Source organism: Vanessa tameamea, chromosome 14 (genome assembly GCF_037043105.1).
Source record: "Vanessa tameamea isolate UH-Manoa-2023 chromosome 14, ilVanTame1 primary haplotype, whole genome shotgun sequence".
Classification (NCBI taxonomy): domain Eukaryota; kingdom Metazoa; phylum Arthropoda; class Insecta; order Lepidoptera; family Nymphalidae; genus Vanessa; species Vanessa tameamea.
In genome coordinates, this window is record NC_087322.1 from 11,013,555 (window position 1) to 11,035,575 (window position 22,021).

General features: G+C 33.5%; 1 protein-coding gene across 1 annotated transcript; it reads right to left on the minus strand.

The window, feature by feature from the left end:
* Positions 1-1,233: 1,233 nt before the first annotated feature.
* LOC113402196 (cytochrome P450 6B5-like) lies at positions 1,234-21,756 on the minus strand. Its single transcript, XM_026642382.2, has 9 exons — positions 21,393-21,756; positions 18,554-18,752; positions 16,891-17,205; positions 16,226-16,344; positions 12,248-12,346; positions 9,419-9,634; positions 7,503-7,642; positions 6,624-6,744; positions 1,234-1,466 (listed from the first exon to the last, which is right to left on the minus strand). Exons 1-9 carry the CDS (start codon positions 21,682-21,684, stop codon positions 1,270-1,272), a joined length of 1,698 nt encoding a protein of 565 aa, XP_026498167.2. The 5' UTR covers positions 21,685-21,756; the 3' UTR covers positions 1,234-1,269.
* Positions 21,757-22,021: the final 265 nt, after the last annotated feature.

Consider the following 22,021-nt stretch of genomic DNA (forward strand, 5'->3'; position numbering starts at 1 on the left):
TGTATCATAATGAAATTTCGCCCACGAAAGTTAGTTCTTTATGAATCATCTTTGGACGTGAACCTGAGGTTAAAAGATCATCCAAGAGGATGAAATCGGGTATGAAGATTTGTATGGAAGTTCACCTTTTTCGATGTTATAAATATGTTCCGATGAGATATCCCATCAGGTACACTAACTATTCAACAAAAGAATATGAAGTAAAATAAATAAACACAAAGTTTCCTTAATAAATATAATATATCTTCTTATCTTACATATAATAATATTACATATATATATATATTATACACGGTACAAAAACAAATTTTTTTCAACTTTTGTCTGTCTGTTTGTTCCGGCTAATCTCTGGAACGGCTGGACCGATTTTGACGGGACTTTCACTGGCAGATAGCTGATGTAATAAGGAGTAACTTAGTCTACAACAACAACTTTTTGTTAAATTCAAACGCGCACGAAGTCGCGAGCACGGCTAGTTTTATTATAATAATATTGTATAGCAACGAAGTATCAGGTATAGTACTCCCACAAGGGAGTAAAATGCGGCGGAGATGAAGGCACCCTGTCGTTTGCCGTCACGGCAGCCGTCAGTCTCATCCCCACGCGCGCCAAAGGTTTCACAATAGAAATAATTAAACAATGAAAAGTTTTCAAGTCCTTTATTTCAAAATTACATGCATGGCTTATCTATAACAATCACAACCCCCACGATACGCAAATACATTGCATGCCTAAACTTGGCTTCCATTGAAGAATACATTACGTTATCATATAATACAAATGAGCTCCAAGAAATGGATATTTGCATCCTTATTAAAATTCTAGAATCGAAACTAATTCTGTTTTCAGATTAGAATTTTTTATCCCCGATCCAAGACTGCGGAGCTATTCTATAATAAGTATCTCGAACTACGGAAAAGTTGATTGCAAAATGCCATTGAGTGACATTGACGCGTATCAACGTAAATTTGTCATTAATATTTCACGAGTGAGATATGACGTGAGTTCTCACAGAATAGTGCTATGACGTCGGTAATTAAGGGGTTCCCACGAGAAAATTGGCATATTTTGGGTAAATTCCTGAAGTTAGACATATGTATGTCATTATATTAACCATTAACCATAGCCGTTAAATCCTTCAACAGGTTTCGATGTGACGCGTACTGTTAGAATCACTCAAAGTGACATTGGCTCAATTTTTTACAACAACATATATATTAATAAGGTACCGACTATCTTATTTTATGTACAAATTCTTAACATGTGACGTCATAACAAGCTAAGTGTTACTCTAGAATCAGCGGGATGTAACGTCATCGGCGTTCGGATGTCAACATCGAAAGGTTTCGTTCGCGGTTCGACGAACGTTCGACCGCGCTCGTCGACTTTGATCGCGGGCGTTATACGCACGTGTGTCAGCAGCTTTACGAGACAGCATTTCATTTGGTTCAGTGCGAATCTTTTACCTGAAAAAAAAAACAATACTCGTTGATTACGTACGTAGAATTGAAATGTATACACAACTAGCGACCCGCCGCGGCTCCGCACGGGTGCAATACTGATACTAAATATACTACAGAATGTCATACATACAAAGTTCATAGCTTTTAGTCATTAGACAATACAAACCGCAATGTCCCTGCATTTTAAATCTATAATATCTTCGAAAATATTAATTTAAATTACACGCTGTAAAGAGCCATATTGATCTATAATAAATGCACAGTGTATTTAAGGTACTTAATTGTATAAGGATTAATGCTGTAATGCTTAAAATCTCGTTAAAAGTAAAGGATAAAAAAATGTTATTGTGGGCTATCCCTGAGAGATAGACATACATCATTGCGAACTTTTTTGTAGACCTTTTTAAGTTGTACAATACTGTTGTATCTATCTCATTGGGTTCATCACAACATCACATCAGAAACCTCTAAAATTATCAGTGTTTCTCAACTATATTGTGCAAGTATTACACATATAAACCTTCCTCTTAAATTAATCTATCTATTAAAAAAAACCCATAAATATTCGTTGCGTAATTTTAAAGATCTAAGCATACACAGGGACAAAAGACAGCGGTAAGCGACTTTGTTTATATATTATGTAATGATTATATTTATATATAAATAAACTATTTACGTATAGTCAGTAGTATATACTAAATTAATCAAATACCGTCACGTTCAATGTTGTAATTGGGTTAATACTGACTTGAAAGTCAAATATACTTATTTTTTTATCTACATTCCGAACCGGTGGTAGCTTTACTTTAAATAGTTTGTTAAATGACGATTCAAAAGTACTTGAATAAAATATATTTTGATTCGATTTCAACCACGAGGCGTTTCAACATATAAACAATAAATGACCAAAAACTTCCGACTTGGTAAACCATCGCTTGAATGTGGGAATGTCTTAGTTGCGATATGCGTTAACAGGAACATAGACCGTAACGGCAATAACGCACGTTACCTGGCCCCAGCGCCGTGATACAGCTTAATTGTAGATTTAACATACAATAGAAATGTTAACGCAGGAATTTTTGAATTTAATAAAAAAGCGTGACTTTATTGTTATTTTACATATAATTCTAAAATAAAAGTGAAAGTCAGTGAAAGTCCCGTCAAAATCGGTCCAGCCGTTCCAGAGATTAGCCGGTACAAACAGACAGACAGACAGACAAAAATTGTAAAAAATGTTATTTAGGTATATGTCCCGTGTAGACATACATATGCATTTAGTAAAACGCGGTTATTTTAATATTACAAACAGACACTCCAATTTTATTATACGTATAGATAAATCACTTTTGTCTCAGATCTGCTTGTTAACACACGAATGAATATTTTTGTGAAATAAATAATTAATAAAATATTTTTTTAAAAAAGCATTTTTCTGATCGTCCGAACATAAGTCGCATCGAGACCATTTTTATAAACGAGACAGTGTAATTACTGGATATTATCGTAGATTCAAGGTTGTCACATTTATGGTATAAGATCATATGTATGACCGCTTACTATCAGATGGGACATTCGCTCTTCGTCTTAATTAAAAAAAAAACTAATTAATATTAAACTCAATAAACACGAGTTATTATTTCCAATATTCGAATAACTAGAGTAAGCAGTATAATCTCTCTTTCCTAGTATTACTAGTGATATTTCAATTCGCTTCAATTTACAAACGAAAAACGATCTTGTCTGTATCAGCAATAGGGGCTATATTCGCGCATAATAAAATTATAGGTTCATATTTCTGTTAAAGAACGCCTGAGACCGTATCAAAAGTGCTTACAAAGAATCCCTTGTAACGGAAACTTTACCACTAATAAGGAAAAATTGTACGAACGGGCGTTATAGTGAAAAGGCAGAATTCAACTGCAACTAGATTTGTATGGCGGAAAAATGTTATGCAAGCTCTTATAAGCATCGTATGGAATTTTTTTCAGAAGATTACGTACAGAGAGACAGTTCTATTAATTTATAACGGCTACGATACAGACCGAACAGCAACCGAAATAATTACGTTTCGATGCGAAACTAAAAACTAGTAGAATTAAGTTAAGAATGTAGATTCGCTGCTAATTGGTCATTATTGCGTCATTAGCCACTACTGATCCATGACCAATGAGATTAGCGAAAATTATTTAATATCAACAGACAACTACTGAGTTCATTCAATCGTGGAAATCTTTATGGAGACTTTCGATCAGCAGTGGATGTCTTCCGGCTGATGGTGACGATGATGACAAAATTTATAACTAAATGAACGTTATCCATACTATGCAGTTAAGATCGATTAAAGCCCAACATTCGCGTTCAGAAATAATACGAGAAAAAAGATAAAAGGCTTTGGAAACTATATAGGTAGGCGAACGTGCATACGACTCACCTGATGGTACGTCACTAGCACTACGGCCCGTAGCATTCGCGCTGGAAGAAATACTGACCATGCCTTACATCGCCCATACGCCAACAATCTCGGGAACTAATTGCATTGACGGTAAAATGTCTGAGGATTAAATGGCTGTGGGTGGTGGCCAAACGGGCATGCAACAAACAGCCGAAGAATCAGCCGCACTGATGCTAACTTATATTAAAAAAATAATAAAAGAGGCAATGATAACATTTTATAACGAACAAAGACGCGGGCTATTAAAAGTTATTACTAGGTTACTCGTTCAGCGTCCACGAAGCGTAGATAATAGTTAAATTATATAGCTAAGTTCAAAACCAGCGATAACCTTATTCTATTTTAGTGAAACTTAGGCAATTTGAATCAAATTACCGAACTCAAGTCAAGCGTTTGAGTTGTACGTGTGTCTGATATTAAATCCTGGCTAATATTATCGATGCGGAAGTTTGTTTGTCTGTTACGCTTTCGTGTTTTAAGTACTCAAGAGTTCATAATGCAAATTTTACACGCTGTATATACATAGTACCCAACACTTGACTGAAAACACACACACACACTCAACACTTTCTTTATGATAACTTACATATTTGGTATGAGCTTTCATCAGGTGGTCCATTTGCCAGGGTGGCAATTTTATAAAAAAAACTACATTAATTTAGCGGGCGAATTCACGGGCGGAAATTAGTTATATTAGGGAAAACTCTTCAGGACTAGATTTTGAAAATATTTTACTGTACAAATATATCGGTGTTCTGATATAATATGCCAGTGCAGTTCAAACAGGCCACACACGAACTGTTGTAAGAACTGATCTGACCCGTGAGGAGCCGCAACGCGTAATATTCGCACCAAACATACTATGCGGACAATCCAAATGTCAAAGTTCCATTCGAGATTAGAAAAAAAAAGGAAAATAATTTTATGATATTACTCCTTCATTAATTTTAAAATTCATCTCGTAATTTCCCGTAACGGAAAACATTGCGAGTTATAAATTCTAAGTCCAAGCCACAGTGGAGCGACGCTCGAATAAGTATCGAATGACTCGTTTGATAATTCCAGTGATGCTTTTAGTAGTTGCTTAGTATTTTTTTTTAATTAATTTAAAAGGTCAGTTACAAGTTGGCTGAATATATAGTCACCATTGCTTGGTATATTGAGTGACTGTATGAAACATTAACTATTAAAACGCTGCAAGTAGTTCTATTTATGGTGTTACAGAGGTATTCTGTAAGAAGAAACCCGAACCTCACCGCAGAATCCGAGTGTGGAATGTCAGAATGTGATATACGATATTGACTTCAATAGTTATAGGATTTATAGGATACACGTATCAATATGGAGTATCACCGTAAGTCTGTTGTGAAAATCGAAATAAAATTAGCACTTTTTAATCGTTATGTAACAGTGTTGAATTAAATTTAAAGATACCATCGGTTCCGTGGACACCATTTCACGAGTGAGATACGAAGGTAATTCCTACAGAATCGGACTGTCGGTACGCATGTGTGAATATAAATATTGAAGACAAATGATTAGTACACACTAATGTATAGATCTCGTCACTCACATCATTTAATCTTATTTGTATTTTTTTGCTGACTTTACTCTCAATCGTCTCACGCACACCAAGACATCTCGTGAGCACGAGAGTCCCTCACACTGACGCCCGGCGACAGCTCAGCGCGGCGGGCGCGTCGCCGTGAGTTCTTTATTTGAATATTTGTGTTCGATATCCGTCGCGTATACTAATATATTTATATGTATGTGTACAAATATTTTGTTCATATGTTTCACGTAAACACACAAACACGTTTAAAAATAGAACATTAATATTCCTATTTGAAGTTTAAATTTCTTTTTTGCAACTTGATTTCATATAAACCCAAAATATTTGATTGCTAAGCTGTCTTAAGTTTACAGGGTCGAGATTTTTTTGTTGAAAATTTAATACGATTGGATCCACAGAACGTGACTTTTTGATACACATTTATGAACCCACTCAATATTTGAGTAAGAAAAACAAGGAATCGAAAAGCAAAGCAAATTAATTTATGAATTAATTTAACCCTTCGCGTAGTTAGTAAGATAAATATTATTCGCTTACAGTTAGAGGGTAAATATAAATTAAACATTTACTGTCCCGTAAGTTATATATGGAAACGACTCATGATACTGACAATATAATTTTATCAATATAATCACGTGTAATCAGTTTAGTTTAAATTAATTTTGTTTTTTTTTTATTTTTTTAAATTAAGTACGAAGGTTCAAAAAATAAAAAATTACTTAAATTAATTTATTTAAAACTAATTAATTCAAAAATGTATGTGACTTTCAGTCGATGCAAGAACCGATAGTGACAATTTAAAGTACATTTTTTACTGAATTTAAATTGATACAGAATTACCAAAACTTCATCAATGTTATTGTCAATTTCACTGAACACGTTACATCACTTGAATCCCACCACTGCACATAACTCAGTCAGCAGAACCCACGACGCGTGGGAATGTAACAAGCTTGGCATATCATTTAACTTTGATATGTTTAGTATGTGTTTACTTATAAGTAATCACTACATTGAGCCATTTTAATGAACAAGGCTTTTCCTTTATGATTAGTTTTGAGTGCGTGTTAGGATACCGAATATATAAATACAATGAAATGGCAACACCAACTAGGACCGAGATCAGGGAACTCACCGACGCAGTAGCGCGGCCCGTCCCCGAAGGGCGCGTACACGCCCGCCCCCGCGCCCGCGCCCGCGTCCGCCCCCGCTGCCCGCCAGCGTGACGGACGGAACGATTCCGCATCGGGAAAGTACTGAAAAATAATATTGTATACGTTTATTAATATTTTATTACTGTTACTGTACTGTAACTATTGAAAATAATCAAACAGGTTGGTAATCAGTAGTAGAAACTTCAATTAAATCAAAATTACAAAATGTAACTACACCTAAAATATCCTTAATTGTATTCAAAATTATTCGTATAAAGTACTTCCTGCCTCTAACCTCTTAACGAAAGTTAAAATATTTGCAATTATTAGGATAACATTTTAGATTAATTTACTTATCAATGACCATGCATAAAAAATATTATTTGACATATATAATAATACTTATATATAAATAAAAAAATATGTTACTCGGCTAAATAGATATAAACATAAAATATATCTGCAAAAGTTGCTAAATGATCTAAGCTGTAAACAAACAGAAAACAATTCTTGTACACGACAAACACACGCACGCACGGTACACACACACAAACATACAGAAACACAAATATGAATGCATATATTATACACAATAATACATAAAATTCCTTACCACATTAGCTCGACATATTTTTGTAATTTTTTCTCTTAATATGTTTAATCAAATATAAAATTTAAACTTTGTAACAGGTCTAACAAAATATGTAATCACTGATTGGGAAGTCACTGGCCCCTGAAATGCGGGGTCTCCTAGTTTAGGGGGACAGGGCTTCCTTAATGTAAGTAAATGTATACTAATAAAAAAATCATTACAATACAATATAAGAAAACTAAGTTATGCTTGATAAAGATATAATTACCTGATCATCTCTATGTAGGCCCAGCGTGGGGAACACCACGATGGTGCCCTTCGCCAGCACCACGTCGGTGCCCGGGATGTGGTAGTCCTTCGTGCACATGCGCTGAATGGTGGGGAATGGTGGATACAAGCGCAATATCTCTGGAATATAAATTTCGTTAATAAATAATAAGTGCATATATATAACTGATCTCGTTAATACAAGTCAACTGTTAAAATTTGTTATAAACACGTTTGCTTATAATATTAGACATGACGTACTAAGTAATATAATTTGTTTTACAAAAAAACACCTTCGTATTATTTCATGAAATTTAAATGGGACCAAACGAAAAGGGCCGAGATGGCCCAGTGGTTAGAACGCGTGCATCTTACCGATGATTTCGGGTTCAAACCCAGGCAGGCACCACTGAATATTCACGTGCTTAATTTGTGTTTATAATTCATCTCTTGCTCGGCGGTGAAGGAAAACACCGTGAGGAAACCTGCATGTGTCTAATTTCTACGAAATTCTGCCACATGTGTATTCCACCAACCCGCATTGGAGCAGCGTGGTGGAATATGCTCCAAACCTTCTCCTCAAACGGAGTGGAGGCCTTAGCCCAGCAGTGAGAAATTTACAGGCTTTTCATGTAATGTAAAGGAAAATACCCTCACAACCAAAAAAAAATTCCAAATCCGTTCATAAATGACGGAATTTTGAGGTATGAAAAAAATACAACCAAATTGACAATCTCCCATTTTTTATAGTTAGTTAAAAATATAGTATATTCAAGCACCATACATACAAAATACGTTCACCACATATTATAAAACAAAGTCCCCCCACTGTGTCTGTGTGTCTGAACGCAATGTCTGATAAACTCAAAAAGTGCCGAACGGGTTTACATACAATTTCAACTAGTAGACGGAGTGATTCGCGAGGAAGTTGAAGATGGTATTCATTAATATTTTATGTAAATTGACTGAAATATGATGAAATTGCATCATGGCAAACACCGCGTAAACCAACAGAATTGTATTACGATATTTTTTACCCTTCCTGGAAGGAAGGAAGAATTGTAAGGAATCGAAGCTACTGCCATTGGAATAGGCTCTTTTCAGCCTATTCCAATGGCGGTAGAAATACTTTAATTTTACTTCCAAAATTTCGATAACAATTTCGTCGACGTTCAAAACGCAATTTTTTCGCAAATCCACAGTAAATATCATAGATTACCATATTAACCAATGATATCGCGTCAATTTGCTGTCAAATGTTGTTTATTTGACTCTTTTCCTGTTATGGTTGGAACGGAGTATAATTATATAAAAATATTTTAAATAACTCGCCGTACTTTGTCTTCTCTTTGCTGTGTCGCGGTATATCTCATATTTAAATATAAAATTTCCATATCGCTCGGCGTTCCGATACTTTAAGATGGAGATACTTTAAAATGAAAATATAAGGGGATTTTACGTTTATGTGTAACATTGGACTGTGTGACGAACGATAATTTGTATTGAGATAAAATATTATAACATTTAATTGTCTGTTACACGCGTTACTAAAGGTTATTGTATACATAACACCAAAATACATAATACACTTGACACTGTATTGATGGTAGGGCTTTGTGCGAGCCTATCTGGATAGGTACCGCCCCCTCATCACATGTTCTACCGCCAACCAGCAATACTTCGTATTATTGTGATCCGGTTTGATAGAAAAGTGAGCCAGTGTAACAGACGCAACGGACGTAACATCGTAATTCCCAAGAATGTTGGCGCGTCGATGTCTCTTAGATCGTCACCGCCCACGTGGCTAATATTCCTTGCAATACCAATATTTATGGGCGGTGATGACCACTTACCATATGTAGTTAACTGCCAATATAATTTAAACATAAAAAAAACATGATATTAAGAAATACATACCCTGTATAACCATATCCATGTAGGTTAAGTCCTGCAACATTTCAGAACTCATTTTACCGCCGTGTTTCTTGTACGCTTCCCTTATCTCGTCTCTCACCGTCTCTTGGATTTCTTGATGAGCCGCCAGTTCCAGGAACATGAAGGCCAGCGTTGAGGAAGTTGTTTCGTAACCGCCGAGAAAGATTATGAAGGCATTTGCTGCTATCACCATGTCCGCTGTAATCATTATTCAAACGTTCAACACTCGACTTGAACTCACTTTGACTGACCATTGCAAACCAGTCGTGTAATAAATAAAGCTATATCTAAAACAGTTGAATGCTAGAATTAATAAAGGAACCATAAGTAAACTCTTGACTCATTCCCCAATATTAATCTCATAGGCCGACTGGAAGCAGCCCTTAGCTTTCGTGCTATCAGAATCATGGAGGTAAGTGGCCAACTTCTTAACTCCTAGATGTTGTATGTTGAACAAAGTTTTTTTGTGTTTCAATATGAGCTCAAATACTTTTGTTTGATCTTATTTGGGCATAGTATCCGAGACCTTGGGTCTGCAGCCCAAAACGTAATTTTTTTTCTCTTTTGTAACTAGCTTTTAATCGCTTGTTCGACCGCAATAAGAGCGCACAGTTAATGAAGAATACATTTATCACTATTAGGAACTGATTTAAAGAAGATCTTATCTTATATTCTAGTGCTCTTTTAGATTTCAAGCTAGACCATTATCTGCATATTTTTTTATATTAAAATCATTTCAACAGTTTGTAGCTGATTAAGTATTACGTACGGCCCAACTGTGATGGGGGATGGTGTGAGGCAAGAGGGGTCTGAATGGTGATTACGTTAGCAATATTTATTAGTTTACATATCTTTTACAAAATAACTAAAATTCAGCCTCCGTAATATTTGAACAGCCACTTTATTAAAACGTTATGGAGTTACTTTATATAATATTAGCATCGATAAAATCAATTTCGTTATAATCTGTTTCAATTATTTTCAATCGTGAGATTACACGGAAAATACTATAAGAACTAAATGAAAACTGAAATAAACACTTTCCTCTATCTAAATAGAACTGTCGGAATCGTTTCCGCTGTGAAAATTCTAGAGTATGGAGCCATTAAGCAAATAATTGAATTGAATGAGAGTGTAGGATATTGAAACAGTATTAGTCCAGAGTTTATTGATCTGGATAGATAGAAAGATAGAGAGATAGATATAGAATTACGACTTCAATTTATTTTAAGTTCTTGATGGAATCTGTATCAGTAAATAGGGTGAGATATTAGAACGCGTTAATCTGCCCTTAAACCACAGAAAGCACGCTTAATTCAATAAACATTGTAATTCTTCAATTTCGATTGTGATGTTGCATGCTATGAAAAACACGTGAAAAAAATGTTGTCTTAGAAATTTAAAAAAGATTTTTTTTTTTATTTTGTCTACGATCACGTGACAAAAAACTCCATACTTATAACGGATTTACCGTTATAAGTATGGAGATTTCTATGTATCGATTGGTACGTGTTTAATATAAACTTAAATTTAGAATTGAAGCTATAAAAATTATATCGGCCGATAAACTACAGACGTTGTATACACGTGCGTTACTCTGATAATAGACAATTGTAATTTATATTAACAAATCAATTAATTCAAATGTAAACACCTCGACAGATAAACAAACATGGCGCCTATCAGATTTGAATACTGGTGACGTCAGTTTGACTATCAAATTGAATACTAGTAATTGAATTAATCAATATGAATAATACCAATGTATATAGGTTTCTTGGGTGCTTGTTACGTTCAATCATATTGTTAATTATATAAGTTGGCCGAAGAATAAATGGGCCACCTGATGGTAAGTGGTCACCAGTGCCCTAGGACAATAGCGCTGTAAGAAATATTAACCATTCCTTATATTGCCAACGCGTCACCAAACTAAAGAACAAATATGGCTCACTCACCCTTCAAATCGGAACACAACAATACTGAGTACAGCTGTTTGGCGGTAGAATATCTCATCAGGTACCGTACCCAGGTGGGCTTGCACAAAGTAAATTGGATTTTTTTTTATTTAGTGGTAGGACTTTTGCAGGGTCCTCTGTACAATCACAATATATTCCATATTATTTATACTCTACTGCAAACATAATATTGTTATTTCCGATTTAAATGGTGAATAAATCAAAGTTGGTGGCACAATTACGCTGCAAGATATGGTTAATATTTCCACATCTTGCATTCCTATTTACACAGTACCAATGCCTTCGTTAGTCATTAACGATCAGGTGACAAATCACCCATGTGGCTACAGATTTCAAATTGTCATATAAAAGCACAATTGTCATATACAACAAAAACGATCTTAATCAAAACGGTGCGTAGTTTTGATCGTACATAATTTGATTTTACCGTACCCCATACGTCTAATATAACTGAATTTCTCGAAATTATCCTTTCTAAAACGTATAAATCTAACTCAACCAATCTTAATCTTCAACGCCCCAATGTGTTACATATCTACAATGTCGAAGTGACTGTCATTACGTGCCACGTTGGTCTCGTAACTAAGTTAAGGACTTCAGATATCGACGATCCAAATTGCAATTCAAATGGAATTGTTATATTTTCATGCTTTAAAAAACACTTAAATCGATTTGGTTTTAACATCTCAAATTGCATAAAAGATTAAATATGTAAAAAATTTAGGCACTTTTGTTTTGAGATTGATATTGATTGTAGAAAGAATTATTGAGTTACTTATTCTTCTGTGATAATTTCCGAAACAGAAAGAAACAGAAGAACTAGATTTATACTCACTGATCTTAACTTCGTTTTCCTTCTCTGCAGGATCAGTTCTGTCTTCATTCCTCAAAGTCATCATCATGTCAATGAAGTCACCACGTTTTTCTTGTACTCCTGAAATATTAATCAAATTTAAATTTGTTTGTGTTCAACTAGTACATATTTTTTACTATAGTCAAGCATTATAGTAAAATGGACCACCTTGTGTAATCACTATAGATATTTATGGCAGTGTGATATGCCCTGCCTGGTGGGCTACTTTTAAACGTGTAAGCTAACTTTCAGGTTTCAGGTTGGTAAAAGATTAGAAAATGCACAAAGAATAAAACAGATTATAAAAAACAAAAACGAAAGCAAAGACTAAAAAGTGAAGAATAAATCGATGACTTTTTTCAGAAAAAGAATAAATATAGAATAATTATACATGTACTACAAAAGTAACTGATTTTGGTTTATTTTCTTTAAAATATATGTTCATGTGAAAAGTCATTAAACAAATAACGCCCATCAATTACAAATATGCTCTAAGAAAACAACATTTCATTATCAGCCAAGGGAAGAGGTCGCTAATTCTTTTTACAAATTTTTGAGTCTCTTTTTTCTTAATTTTTGCGTGCAATGTCTTATATATTTATAGCGTAAGCCGATTTTAATCCCAATGATTTTGGGACGATAGCTGCACATAAAATCGGTTATGGTCTCATTTTGAAGAACTCCAACCGTAGGTGTGCAGAAAATTAAAGAAGAATCTTGATTGCAATTTACTAAATTGTTACAATTTAACAAAAAAATTATTTTAGAGAGTGGATAAAAGTTCCTGGCCAGTTAGAGAGCGTTACTAGAGCTGTATAAGAAAAAAAAATGAAAAACGTAAACAAGTAAAGTTTTCGTTAAAGTAAATTATTATTTACAAGCTCTAATAGAACGAATATATGCTATTTGAAACAACAAAAAAAAAAAAACATTTAAAAAAGGTTTCATAATTTGGGCGCTAAATGTAGATGAGTGACATGCAGTTAAAAATTAAATGAAATCAAAACAAAACCTGTCATAGGTTTCGAAATTCCTAAAAAATATTTTGTATAAACACGAAGTTTCGCGGGAGACACACTAGTGTTTTAAACTATAACTAATAATAATAATATAGTAATAATAATAAGACTTTTTAAACCATAATATAGGTAATGAATCATCTGCTAAGAAGTAAGAAATAAATGCATATCATTACGACTACAAACTTTAAGCGATATCAATTCAAGAATGAAGATGAATTAGTAGATTATAAGTCGTGCTGTTGGATCTTAATTGAAGTTTAACAGTTTTAGAGAAATTAATTTGTATTCACAAGTCTCTTTACTTGGAAGTCAAACTTCGTAAAATCTACCGGCAATAAGTGGAGTAGCCAGTCGTCGAAGTAGTAAATATTCGAAGCACTTGAGGTTTTTATCACCTGAAAATAATCAAGGTCCAGGTCTTTTTTTTAATCGTTTTCAAAGCAACTTACTTACAACAGAAATTGTCATTAACCATTTGTTTCTCGTGTTCTTTTTTACAGCAGTTCTTGTGGGGCAGCGTCTTTGGAACAAGTTCCAAACCTTCTTTACAAGAAGAGAGGACACTTTTGCCCGGCAATGGGACTTTCATAGGTTAAAGTTACTTTTTAATTTTAGATATTTTTTTTATTACACTCGTGCCCGATGACTTTCGGCTTTGTAATTTTTTTTTTCCACAAAATACACGAATGACTTTACGACGTAAAAAAGGGAACGGAAATAAGCCTATACTAAGTAAACCCACAGTATTACCAGAAAAACCAAAGTATGCCACAGCATTTTTAACGATTAGGCAAACGTTGCCACTTTAGTATACGTACGTCATATATCTTACAACATCAGTCGTAGTAACTCTTACTAATAATAATACAATTATAGCATATAAAATAGTACCACTTTCCAATTAACAAAAATATTCCCAATTTTTGAATTATTGTACCAAAGACATTATATTCTAGATAGCTGCTTAAACAGACATTTCCGTTAACGACAACTCGACTGTATAAAAAGGTTAGTATTGATCATTCCAAACGTCAGACACAGCATCGACCTCAATCAGTATCCCCAATGCTGGTCTATTTGTATTGGTAATATATATCTTTATATGTTGTTCGAATCGCGTGTAAAATTATTGACAAAGATTTATTTGACCCACGTACAATACACACAGCCTTAAAAGATCCTTTAGACTAGTTCTAAGAAATATGTTGTTATAGAATACGTTCTTTTGGGTTTACGATACCGGAAATGTACTACGGTAATATTTTGATGTTGTTTTTTTTATGACATGGGTAGGACGAAGAGCAAATGAGCCACCTGATGGTGAATCCATCCCTAACATCGCCAATGCACCACCAATCTTGGGAAATAAGATGTTATGTCCTTTGTAAAACTGGCTCTTTGCAGTTGCACTCTTAAAACCAGAACACAACAATAGTAAACTACCTATCCATAGGTACCTATCCAAACGGACTTGTACAAAGCCGAGGTAGGTACCGTCCGAGATGATTCTATGAACATATGAATTTTAACCGAAGATAACTGATTCTAATATAAGCACCGATCCCATTTCGTGTGTTTAAGTTGTGTTTATAATACACACACGGAGATTTCACCGACCCTCATAAAAACAGCGTAGTGAAATGAGCTTCAAATTTTCTTCTCAAAAGGAGAGTCAGCCTTAGGCTATGATATTAGGATATGATAGCTATGGTACATTTGCATACTATTATTTTCTGAGTTAGATTTTCAAATATATAACAGGAAGATTAACGCAATTATCCCTTTCGTATATATTATACGGGTGGTTGGACTGGGCGTAGACTCGCCTGGATGAGTTTCAGCCGGTATTCTACTACGATCTGAATGAGTGATCCAGTGTAATTTCACGCTCAAGAGAAATAACACCCAAAATCCCGTGGTTTGCGATTCAATGGGATTGTAGAGAATGGTTTATATTACTTTGCCAGTATATGATAGCAAATTTGATCGTTAGTTGTACTATAAGTAACTAATCCAATTTTGTCCCGGCATTCAAAATAGTGTACACGTTCATTAAATAAAAACTTGAATACTATTGTGCTGTAATATAGATTGGAAACTGAATAAAAAGTGAATTGTTTCAGAGACAACGGCGGCACTAACTTAATGGCACAATTCAATATACTTCGCAATCAAGAGACCGCTTTGTTACATTTATCCCTTATATGTTTCCTAGTAAATATTCGTTTTTAAACAAACCAGTTGAGATTATAAAATGACAGGACATCTAGATCTAGAATATTTTAGTCAAAAAATATTTTTTACTATGATTTTTTTTTTATTTATTTAAGAGGGCTGATAATTGGACCACATCATGGTAAGTGGTAATACACATCTACGTATAATATATTTATCATTTCTTTTAACGCCAATACGACAACTTTGGGAAATACGAAGATGAAAAGCCGCATTGTTCAGTAATTATAAAATTTAAAAATGATTAATAGAAGTTTTAAGTATAACTTTCACGCCCAATTTACTCAATAATACTTCGAACACAGCACCGTTAAAATTTTTGAGAATAACTCGAAAATAATTGACAAAGTTTTAATGATGGCGGAAAAAATCTCCGCTATTTTTATTTGTCATGTTAAAACATGAGAAAAACTAAAAACAAGCCGAAATAACTTTATCGTATCAAACAATTCGTACGTTACTTTATCATGATATTCTTCTCCTTTTCCTTTTAGCAACATAAAATTTAATTGCCAGACAGTTTTGCGACGGACAGTTATGACTTTTTAAATAACCTAACCTAACCTAACTCTTCTAAGTCACCTATGCCGCCACCTTAAGTACATTACTCACCGGACTATTATCATTTCCGACTATCTTCTATACCTATGCTTTATAAAAACAATACAGAAGCAAAACATCGTAAAACTTTTCACATTCCTACCATTTTTCCTATCTTTGATGACGTTGGTTACGATGTTGTAGAAGAAATCATGTGTTTTCTTTGGTATGGTTTTCATTTTGAAAAACAACACGAAAGCCGGCCACAGATGTCGCATCATTCTGCAATGTGTAAACATTTCAGTTACAGTAGAACATTATCACTTTAATAAAATAAATAAACTAAAACAAAACATATACACCATTCCATATAAGTGTTGTTAAGCGACTTCTCACATTCTGATAACACATTCGACTAAATGAGACAATAATATTTGACTAATCACTCATAATCCTGACAAACTCATCAAGTAAGAGAACGTGCAGCAATTATGCTGCAAAATACTTTGTCATAACAAAAATCAAGTCATTTTATTTTCTAGAAGACTAGATAATCGAAAAGGTCCATAGACAGCAAGCTGGTTGTCTATACTTATTCTAACTTTTAAGATATTTTGGTGCACAGTTAAACTAGTAATCTACTGATGTCTAACGGAAAAACAATACAATTATAAGGCGCTTAATGAAGTCTGAGTTAGATTGTACAAAAGTATGATAAGCATACACGTTGTCAAAACAAGATATAGAGACCTTAATATCGCTCACATACAGGCGAAACCTCGGACGGAAACTTGTATTCAATAAATTAGTTATAAAAAATGCATATACTTCTCAAAGATGTTGAAGAATGATAATTCATAAAATGCTCCAAGTGCCACCGCAAATGGATCGTTAGCGTTGTCCATCACGTGACTTTTGACACCAAAAGCACACGGTACTATCGCGTCAGCTGTGTAGCCGCCCACTAGTTCATCCGAATTCACCACTGCAGACTTATTGTCGTTATTATTGCACTCTTTTTCAATCGCATTAGATTCTTTTGATTTTTCGTTGTTTGCTTCAGTTAGAAGTTTTTGTATTCGTAGAACAAACTCGTTTGCTGTATTCTCTATTATTGGTAGCATTCCTTTTAGTTTTATTGGTCTGAAAAAAATTCGAATAACTATAAAATTAAAAAATATTATTAATACAAATTAAAATTTATATAGTTTGACAATAAATGGCACTTAATTGTGATGCGATCTATTAAAAAGCCCTAATAATTGTCATGTTTAATAATAATGATTTATTTTTATTTCTGTCAAAAGTCATAAATTAGGGTTATATTAAATATGAACAACATTGCAAAATGTGTCAAATTTAAGTCAACAATGTGGGATACTTCCGCCTGTACGTATGATAAGTTTAATGATAACATGGTGTCCTGCTGACATAACACAAATAAATCAATGTCGAAAGATAGATTGTTAATTTTTTCAATACTATTATGACATATAACTTAATAAGTTCTATAAAATTTTTTTTGAACTGAAGCTTTTAATCTTTATATGCTTCCTTGATTAATTTCCATCATAAATTTCTTATATTTTGATAATTTTTAATATCGTGTTTTCTGTCGTTCAGATATTTTAAGCTATTTTACTTCTTCGAAGAATCTCATATTATATAAATTCTAATTTTTCCAAAGTATTTGGATAAATCTTTGGAGATGATTTGACGAGGCAGGCAAAATATAAAAAGGTTAAAAGTTATTTACACAGAATCTGTCAAAGCCTGATGAGAAGTCTCGATCGAGATGGATAAATAATTAACTATATGAGAGTTTAGAGAAGGTGTTTATATTTTTTTATTATTAAACTCGAAATCCAATAAACTACGACACATTTTTCAGTAAGCCCAAAAACCGTATCTGCAGTTTCGAACTCATTAGGTTCATATATTTTCTTCGAGAATTGTCAAGACAGGAGAACATCATCTTAAGGATACGTATCTTAAAATATATTCCTTGTACAATACACATACACTTTACGCGAAAACACTAAAATATAATTGCAAATCAGATATAATTTATTCCAATAGGAAATATATTCATGAAATAGTAATATTATATTTCGATTATCCTTCAATCGTTATGTGAATGCAGAAATAGTATTTTTACTTCCTTGAAACATCAGCTCATTTATGGAGTACAGATTGCAGAGAAAGTACATAACATGTTAGATTATTTAATTGGACCAAAAAACTATGAAAGGACGACTCTCAACAGAAAAGATAGATATTTAACTTAAATATTAATCTTCTACTACTACCTGCTACTTCTTCCAACTTACCATTGTAATATGTGTAGGAATTTGTTAAGAAGTTCTAAATTCATGTGAAGCTACATTAACACTGCCTTCCTTAAAGCTATTTCGTTTCATGTTTTTTTTTTTTATTTGTGGTAAAATTGTACATAACGGGGTACGTGAAATATTGAAATCGAAATACTCACGAGAATATCGGAGATATCTTGGCCCGTAACTTCTTCCACTCATTTCCTCGCAAGTACAAAACGGACCCAGCAAGAGGATCCAACTCCTTATCGAAGAAGAATCCTCTATCCGTGAAGTACATGAAGTCGTTGACACATACTCGCTTGATGAGCTCAGGGTCGCAGATGACGAGAGTTCGCCGAAAAAATTGGTGAATGCCTGAAATTTTTGGAATAAATAAATCAATAACGGCTTTCTTTCTAATTAAAGTCGATCGACTGAAAACCGAAGACCACTTGAGGTAATGAAAGCGAAGCCTTCAATGCCAATGTTCGTCGTTCCAATTACAGGCGTTTTATACAGGGTTATTGGTAATTCGGCGTATTCCCGTTAGGAGGTGATAGGGGTGACTATTTGCGATAATTTTAACCCCCATATGCATGATGCAAAAGTGAACCATTTTTGAGTTATCACGTTTTTTAGATTTTTTCAAAATAAGTCAAAATTGCAACTTCAAAAAATTATTAAAAAAAAGTTTCGGTTATTTGTCGGTATTTTTTTCCCTCAAATATGCCTGAAAAACAAAAAAAATAATTATGAAACTTGTTCTGCAGATTATTTAAAAAAAATAATCGTTTAATTAGCTTTCCGAAAATGTATAAAATCTAATAATTTATTTTAAAGCAACCGAAATAAAATGATCAAAAAGGACGCTGGTGGAAATTCGTATTCGAAAATGACCGAATTCGTACTAAAGGTCGCTCTTTAAAATTCCCACAAAATTGATTTAAAATAATAACCAATGTAAAAAACCTTACTTATTTACTTAACTTACTTAATTAATATAAATTTAAAATAAAATTTAGATACAAATAATAAAAATATATAAAATAAACAGTTCAGTAGCTAAGTTAATTGTATTAAGATATTTTGTAATTTAGCCTAGTTCTTGCTCGAAGTGACTTCCCCTATTGCGAACGCAAAGTCGCATTCAAGTCGCATATGATAGATTGAATGATTAATTTTATTTTGTTAACATTTAATTTATCATTAATAAAAAAACAGTCAGTTTTTATATCCATTTACGTATTAGGTAATACCACTTACTGGTTAGTTTCGCATTTATAATATTAGTATAGAATTTAATTTATATAATTGATTAGTTTTATTAAAGCAAATTTTATAAAGGTTAAGACATAACATTTTGATATTAACAATTTGAGTTAGAATGCTTATTTATTAAAAACAGTTAAAAACTGAGAATTTTTAGAGCTTAATTTGTGTATTAACATATTGTGTTCAGCGGTGAAGTAAAACACCGTGATGAAACATGCACGTAAATAAATTAAATAAATAAATATTGGACAACATTACATACATTACTCTGATCCCAATGTAAGTAGCTAAAGCACTTGTGTTATGGAAAATCAGAAGTAACGACGGTACCACATACACCCAGACCCAAGACAACATAGAAAACTAATGAATTTTTTCTACATCGACTCGGCCGGGAATCATCGAATTTTTCAAAAGTGTAACCACCAACCCGAGCGTGATGGAATTAGCTCCAAAGTCTCTCCTCAAAGGGAAAGCAGGTCCTAAATCATCAGTGGAACCTTAATAGACTATTACTTTACGTTTATTTAACTATTTCTAGAAAATACTACATTAATATTTCATTCAAATGCTTTTAGTGAAGTCATCAAACTGTAAGGTGAGTATTAAAAGAAGATATAATTAAATATTCTCTATATAAGTTTATTCTTAGAAGCTTTTAAATTGTCATAAATGAGTGAAATTAATGCTATGTGCAATGTTCGTAGTATTAAGTTCTTATTAGAAGTAATAATCTTAAACATAAATTAATAAATACACGAAGGGTTCCGTACTATTATCTATAAAAACGGGGAAAAAAGCATGTATTTTGTATAGGATTGAATTATTTATTTTTAAAGTGAATAAATAAATATTCTGCGAATATTTCAAGCCAAGTCTACTTGTTGCCGTTATCAAAATTGAGCAAAAACAAGCATAAAAAATCACGTTTGTTGTATGGAAACCCCCTTAAATATTGATTTTATTCTGTTTTTCAGTACTTGCTGTTATAGCGGCAACAAAAATACACATATGTGAAAATTTCAACTGTCCAACTGTCATAGTTCATGAGATACAGCCTGGTGACAGACGGACAGACAGTCGTACGAACGAACGCACAGCAGAGTCTTAATGAATAGAGTCCGTATTACTCTTTGGGTATGGAACCCTAAAAAGTTACATGTTTTCTGTTTTTCAACCTAAGAAGCTTATTAAGTAGTTCCTCTTTTAAATGCAAATAAAATCTATAGTCAGTTGTAAAGCTCGTTTAAAATTCACTTAATATCGCACTCATGAACACACACTTATAACTTCCAGATTCTGCGCTGTATGAAAACATAATCAGCCTGTAAATTTCCCACTGCTGGGCTAAGGCCTCCTCTCCCGTTGAGGAGAAGGTATGGAGCATATTCCACCACGCTGCTCCAATGCGGGTTGGTGCAATACACATGTGGCAGAATTTCGTTTTCGACAGAAAAACCCTATAGTATTTATCAACCCGGTCTGAAGTTTGAACCCAGAACTTCTGGATTTGTCGCCTTATATAAAGCCACAAGTCGGTTCCTTAATTAATATTATAAATATTAAAGTAAGTTTGTTTATTTGTTTGCTTGTTACGTTTTTAAGCCTTAAGTATTCAACCGATTATCGGGAAATTGCGCACACATTGTCAATACAGGACATATAGTTCCTAACATCACACACACATGCGTAAACTAGCCACCTGTATATATGGTATTATAACAATGTATCCCTTAAACATACCTAAAATCTTTTTGTCCTTATATCTGTCATAGATTTTCTTAAAGCAAATTCCTCCTTGTTCTTTCCCCGCGACCACAGGCCCGATATGTCCCACCACAGGCAAAGCCGGGGGAGAAAACACACCCCGGTTTACCCAATAATCGTAATCGTACATAAGCACACATAATACCAGGTTAGCGTATATTAAATATGTGCATATATGCCACAAGATTTCACTTCCAAATGTATAATTTTGTGAAATCCACACTAAGAAAATCACTGATTGAAACAAAATATTTTTAAACCCGAACATGTTCACGATTTGTGATCACATTATCGTTCTAAATTTAAAATTTTTATTTTTATTTTAAACACTATTCACGTATCGATAACCGGCACCAAAATTTTCATTTTTTTAAGATTACACTTTTAAAATTAAATATTAAACACAATTAAAATGATTTTAAAATGGAGAATCAACAATTATTACAAACAAGATCGATTCTAAGTCGAAACTGCTAAAAATATTAAACTTCAAATTAAAATTTGGCGCGCAACAACACAACAGCTCGCGCATGCGCAGTAGCCGAATGTGTTAACAAAACATGCGCAACTCGATGCTGTAACAGTGAAAGTTCGTTTAAAGATTG

Excerpts from the sequence above, each read along its gene's own strand:
- LOC113402196 (XM_026642382.2), bottom strand. The coding sequence starts at position 21,684 with ATGTTCGGGTTTAAAAATATTTTGTTTCAATCAGTGATTTTCTTAGTG. Across the intron at positions 17,206-18,553 it reads AAGATATCTCCGATATTCTC|ACCAATAAAACTAAAAGGAA; the intron begins GTGAGTATTTCG and ends AATTTTTTTCAG. Across the intron at positions 7,643-9,418 it reads CATGGATATGGTTATACAGG|AGATATTGCGCTTGTATCCA; the intron begins GTATGTATTTCT and ends TTTATATTCCAG.